Source organism: Tripterygium wilfordii, chromosome 11 (genome assembly GCF_013401445.1).
Source record: "Tripterygium wilfordii isolate XIE 37 chromosome 11, ASM1340144v1, whole genome shotgun sequence".
Taxonomy (NCBI): Eukaryota; Viridiplantae; Streptophyta; class Magnoliopsida; order Celastrales; family Celastraceae; genus Tripterygium; species Tripterygium wilfordii.
In genome coordinates, this window is record NC_052242.1 from 10,877,460 (window position 1) to 10,883,950 (window position 6,491).

The window sequence follows — 6,491 nt, forward strand, 5'->3', positions numbered from 1 at the left end:
AATGGGTTTGAAGCTATATATTGAACTTGGTCCATTGTTTTCGGTTGGGCTTGAAGATTCAATCTCTAATGGAAAGGTTTAGTCACACTCGAATTTTACTAAATGCACCCCTGTTGATAGTAACCCATTATAACTCTAAACTTTTATAAATACACCCAAATTACATAACTCTGAGACATTTTACAAACATAACCTGTAATCAGATTTGTTATTGCCAATCATATTGTCGTCTATTGGGGGTTCATTCTCGAGTTGAAACTTGTCGCAAACGTAAAATTCCAGCTCATAGTTATCTTAGAGTTTGTATTCGAGACCAAAATCATCCAAAAATGCCTTGTTTGGGATCAAATTCGGGTTGTCAATTTCCAACAGAGTTTTGTGTGGAAATGGGCGGAATGAAAGCGCCTTATCACGAGGAGTACAAAGGTGGTGTCAGTTTCCTCTAACAGTTACCAAATCGGACGACTTTTCTCGCGATGGCCATAGACTTTGGAATGTGATTTTCGGTGATTACGGTGGACAAAACTCATCGAGGTTGATCGGGTTTAGTTCGCGGTGGCTTAGGCTTCAATTTGGTGGTAGTGGTTACCATATTGGTGCTCGGACGGTGAGAACATCATGGTTGGCCATGGGTGCTCATGAGGAAGAAGAAAGAGATGGTGAGGGGGTGAGGTATAAAAATCATAGGTCTTAAAAAGATAAAGTCAAAATAAAATCAACAAAATCGAGATACATTTAGTAACAACAGGGTTTTAACTAACTAAACCCCCTTATCTCTAATTTCAGTCATTCTCGAAAATTGGGTATGGGCTAGGATTACTCATGATGGGCTTGCTCCGTCTAAGCCATTAAGCCCATCTCAACTTCTCCATTTGGGTCGGTAGGATTGGGTTACTCTCGAGTCAAAGAAACCACCTACAATACCATCCTATTTGGCATAAGATATCCTCATCATTATCTTATCAAATCTTTTATCCCAAAATTTTGATATCGATTACACCAATTTATGATAAAATCATTTTTAAACATATATGTTGTGAAAAGTGCTGGCTTATATTACCTATTTAATTTGACCAATATATGTGTTGAGTCTTTTAGAATAAATTTAGAGAAAAGTGTTAAAATGAATTTCAAACTTTCACAAATGGATCGATTGAGCCCATGAATTTTTTTTGGGCTATTTGAACCCTTCAACTTATAACTTTGGTGTCCGTTAATACTTATAGCAAATTTCTGTTAAAAATGCTGATGTGACAACATTATGCCATTAAGTGTTTGATGTGAGAGTGATCATTCAAACAAACTCTATAAAAAAAACAATATCATAGCATCTATCTTGAAGGAGCTTCCATAGCTAGTCTGAGCTTCAATTCGACAAAAATCCCACAAAATTGTCCCATTTGCTTCAATCAATCCAATTATTTTCTCAACCAATCGAAAAATTCAATCTCGAAAATCCAACTCCGAATTCTAATTTCCACATAAGCATTTTTTAACAGAAAATTTCCATAAGGACTAACGGACATCAAAGTTATAAGTTGAAGGGCTCAAATAGCCACAAAAAAAAGTTTATGGACTCATTCGACCCATTTGTGAAAGTCTGATGACCATTTTAACACTTTTCCCAATAAATTTATGTAGTTTCTCATTCCCTGATCTTATGTTTATCTATTTATTTTTTGGATAATGCTTGAAACCCTCAAAAAGTGACCCCAAAAGACCCACCTTTAATGTGGAGTGTTGGATGTGAAGTGAATCTTACATGTGTGTTTTTAATCAATGATCATTTTAATGTCACATAGATTTGGGGAGACTTTTGGGGGTCACATTTTGAGGGTCTTATTTTTTTATTTATTATTTTTGTTTGTAATATGGGTTTACTTTCTTTTTTTAGTGCTATATTGAAATTATATATCTTGTTAAAACTCCATGAACCGATTCAACCCAGATTGCAAGAAATATATAATTTATAAAAATCATTAAAAATGAAATTATTTCTTTATTTATTAAAATCTCAATACCAGAAAGGGAAATTACAACAATGAATTGTGTGGAGGGATTAACAAGATAATCCCTATCAAGCACATTGGTTTCTGACTTTGGTTGTCATTTGCATAGACACTCACAAAGCCCATCATAGCACTTGAATGCAAGACAACCACAGGTTTTCTTGCAGACTTCACACACATCTCTTGCTTCAACTCCAGATGGGTTGCCTGTGTTTATTAATAATTAAAACCAAAAAGATTAAAAAAAAATAGTACTATATATATATATATATGTATTATAAGTAAGAAAACATTGAAAGAAAATAAGAAGCATACTTACAAGATGCAAAAATTAGGATCAAGAGTGCAAAGAAAATCAGGTTGAATGTTCTTGTCATGGCCATTAGGAATAATAATATTGAGTCAACTGAGTTTTGTCATACTCAGAGGAGTGTGGTTTTTATATATATATATACACAAGGCCATCCATAATAATTGTTGAGATGTTCATGTATCTCAAGGATTAAAACTAGTAATTAAGTTCATCAATGCAAATTATGGACTTTTTTTTTTATAGAAAGAGAGATTGAGATTCATGAAGAATTCCAACTATTTTTAGATTTCGACATTTTTTCCCTTATCAAGAATACTTTATACTCAGAATTTGGAAGATCTTAATTTTATGGATATCATGAATATGGCATGGTACAGGTAGGAGAAATTTGGAGGTAGAAAGAATAATCCAAAAAATAAAGAAATAATTTTTTCCACCATTTTTAGATTCACATAATTGTCCCAATTCAATTCATAAAGATATTTCATTTAATTTTGTCTCTTATTAAAAATGATTTATAAGACTTCAGAATTTGGAGGATCTCATTTCAAGGATCATATAATAAGGTCGATCTTTCTTTCTTTTTTTTTGAAAGGAGGGAATGGATTTTGTTAAAGAGAAATCGACTGTATATCTACCGTTACAACCTCCTGGAGCCAATTAGGTTTTCAATTAGGCTTAAAAGACGATATCCATTCGCAAGGAATAGAAGTTCTCAAAATGAATCGAGCAATACAATGACAAACCTTGTTTGTGCTTCTTGGGCTAACATTAGGGTTTTCAATGATTAAAATTTATAAGGGTACATATAATTTTATTTGTAGTAGCATTAAAAAACAAAAGAACAAATCACCTTGGCCATGGGGTTTCTATGCATATCTATGGATAATTAATTTTACCACTAGCCAGGAAGAACAGATTCAGAGCTACGAAGCAAATTAAGGAAAACAACATGGAAACGAAGTTTACGATCCAACATCACAAAAGCAGCACAACCAAGATACATGGCGGTTCACACTCAATTATTGAAGGAGTCTCATGTCTAATTAAGTTTCTCAAAAGGTTTGATACATATTTGAACTGCATCAGTTTATTTATCACGTTGTCGACGGGGAGAAAGCAGTTCATCCTTGTAGACCAATAATACCTGCGGCATAGATAATTAACATCATCAGTCCTTTAATTGATAGTAGGAATGGAGAACAAGAAATATCCAGGGAAGCTATATAATCCATGTTTCCAATACATTCAGCATATTACATTGACACACCTCAAACCAAGTACACACCATATGCACTCGGTTTTCAAAAACAAATACAATCAGCAACCGACCATACGAGACAAAAACTAGGAGAAAGCCACAAAAAGAGAAGGAAGAACAAGCAAAGAGAAGGTATCAACACTTACAAGACAGATGACAGATGGCAGATACAATCTTAATTCATAAATGGAAGACATTGTCCATGTTTATGCTCAAGAAATGCAATTGAATCAATAAATCCTAAAGCAACGCCAACTGAAAGAAGTGAAGCAATTTTGTTTCAAGGTTAAGCAAATACTCACCACATGCTAGTCTGCCACCAGCATTTCCAGTGCTTTTGCTTAGCTCATGGCCACCTGGGAAAAAAGCAATCAGTAACCCATTACACAGGGTTAAAATGTCCATAAAACAGGAAATATGAAGGTTCCCATCAGAATTGGCATGAAAAGCGAAGATGCTTTTCATACTAAAATTCTTCCCATCAATTGCCACTAATGATGTCAAATGACATGCAGTACAAAAAAGCACTAGGTTGACCTGAATATGTCCCACACATTCTTGGAGGTCAGTAATAAAATCGCAGAAGCAATTTCAACAGAACTGTGATGCAAGAAACACTACCCTACATTCAAAGACCATTATGATTGGAAAATGAAAATCAACCTTTGTCACACTTAACAATGTTAAAACGATGGGAAAATAACGGTGAGAGAGAACCAAAAGGACGTCAGCCTTAAAAAGTAAAATAGTAATAGAGAATTTCTCTCTACAGTAGCCAACTAGTTCAGCAGCAAAGTGACTATATAATCCTCAATGCCAATCAAAATTTTAATACAAATCTGAAATATTTATAAGATTAAACATTTTGTTACTAGTTGCTCATACTAGTTATGCTAGCCATATAAAACACAAGGCACCAATCAATTCAACTGTCTTGGAAAGAAAGGTCAAAGATGAGAACCCTCGGTTACCTTTGCCAAGATCATCAGGATCAGCATGAACAACGACAGCTCTTCCAATAATGGAATGTGGCCCAGTTAATGGAATCTGCGCGTACAATTAAGAGCTTTTAACCACAAAGAATTTGAGTATGTCATGCTGAGCACACAGACAAGGGAAACATGAACATGGGGAAAAAGTATAGGGAAATGCAGCACTAACCTGGCTGTCCTGAATGGTAAATGTGACGGTGCCTGAGCCACACAATAAACCAGTCAATGAACCAATAAAATCAACCCGAGAAATCAAAATATAAGCTATATTAGTTTATTTCTATCCTTTTGGGAGTCCTAGCAGTAAAGATATAGCCAAAGTGCCAAACACTCAGACATTAATGCCAAAAGCAAGAAAAAGGCTACAGCGCTTGTAATACAATTCTAACTTCTGCGGTAAACCAATATAATCAACACTGCAAATAAAAAATATATGCTCTAGTAGTTTATTTATACACTTTTTATGAGTCCTAGGCTCCTAGCAGTATAGTTTAAATACAAAACACCCAGAAAAGAACCTCAAAAGCAACGAAAATGATTATGGTATATGTATGCAGTTGAGAAACACTATAAACGACTGCAATAAGAAGCATACCATCAGCACCAACATTGACATTTCCAAGATCACCAGCATGGCGGTTCTCATCCTCGGGCGCACCATGCTCTTTACCAGCTGGATTAAAATGAGGTCCTGTGGAAGAGTTCCCCAAATATGGTTCTAAGATTTGAACTTACCCTTAAAGCTAATGAAATGTTCAAATAATAGACATTGGATAATACCAGTTGACATGCAACCATTAGTGGTGTCCCCTAGAGCATGAACATGGAAACCATGAAGCCCAGGCTGAAGTCCAGAAAGGGTTCCAGAAACAGTAGTTGGACCTGTTAAGTAAAAAAATTAGATATAAACATTATGAGGTAGTAGAAATAGTACAAACAAACACAGCCAATCCTCAGCATATCAAACTACCATCTCCTTCTTGGGTAAAGTTGACAGTTCCATTGACACCCTCTTTGCTGCCAAGAACGGCTACAGCCTTCACCATTGTGCTATGTGATCTAACAGAACAAACAGAAAAAAAAAATTTACTTCATATCATTGCATAAATAAGAGTCCACAGCAAAAAACAAGTAATTTAGGAGTAGCAGTACTACCTATGATTAAAAAAAAGTACAGAGGAAAACAAACGACTCCTCACATCAGTATTAAAAACCACCAGAATTACATGACTCAACTAATTGAAATTATTTATTTGTTAAATCTACAAAATAAGTTGCAGAACTTGTGCTCCATCTCACTCCAATACTTCAACTCCAAGACACAACCTATCGCCTCCAGGCATCTAGCTCACACCACATCCCCCTATTCCTACTCTACTACTTGTTCTAGTACTTCATTCAACCTAGACTTTATACTGAATAGTATCAGTAGTCTAAGCGTAAGTTGACCATGAAATCTTTAAAGATCTATGATTAAATCGTTGAAATCACAAGCAGCAGAGCCAAAAAAAAGGAAATCCAAGGAAAAGATCACTCTCTCTCAAGTAAGCTGCTAAATCGATGAAACAAATCACTGAAAAACATACGAGACAATCATCCACATCTAAAGATCACACTATGTCACAGAATCCACTACAGATCCATTAAATAACAAAAAAGAAAATCCAAACAGCGAAAGCTAATTTTCACACCAAACAAAAAGCAGAAATACAAGTCGAACAGATCAACAGTTCATAAGAGACAGAGATCACAGAAGATCCATACAATCAAAATAGATAAACAAGCTTACCTCAGAACACCCCTTCAGCGATATATAGAGAGAGAGCGAGAGAGGAATCTGTTGACCTGCAAAGTGAGTGAGTGAGCCGGATTTCGACTGTTTTATAGATATATATATATACACACAGATGGTGTGT

At 35.1% G+C, this 6,491-nt stretch overlaps 1 protein-coding gene across 1 annotated transcript; it reads right to left on the minus strand.

Moving 5' to 3' along the window:
* Window positions 1-3,239: 3,239 nt before the first annotated feature.
* On the minus strand, window positions 3,240-6,491 carry LOC120009766 (superoxide dismutase [Cu-Zn] 1). Its single transcript, XM_038860462.1, has 8 exons — window positions 6,365-6,491; window positions 5,546-5,634; window positions 5,356-5,457; window positions 5,171-5,266; window positions 4,745-4,776; window positions 4,555-4,630; window positions 3,886-3,939; window positions 3,240-3,469 (listed from the first exon to the last, which is right to left on the minus strand). Exons 2-8 carry the CDS (start codon window positions 5,619-5,621, stop codon window positions 3,447-3,449), a joined length of 459 nt encoding a protein of 152 aa, XP_038716390.1. The 5' UTR covers window positions 5,622-5,634; window positions 6,365-6,491; the 3' UTR covers window positions 3,240-3,446.

Coding starts and splice junctions, on each gene's coding strand:
- LOC120009766 (XM_038860462.1), bottom strand. CDS start 5,621: ATGGTGAAGGCTGTAGCCGTTCTTGGCAGCAAAGAGGGTGTCAATGGA. Junction 5,458..5,545: donor CTTTACCCAAGAAGGAGATG/GTAGTTTGATAT, acceptor TTTACTTAACAG/GTCCAACTACTGTTTCTGGA. Junction 5,267..5,355: donor TAATGGTTGCATGTCAACTG/GTATTATCCAAT, acceptor ACTCTTCCACAG/GACCTCATTTTAATCCAGCT.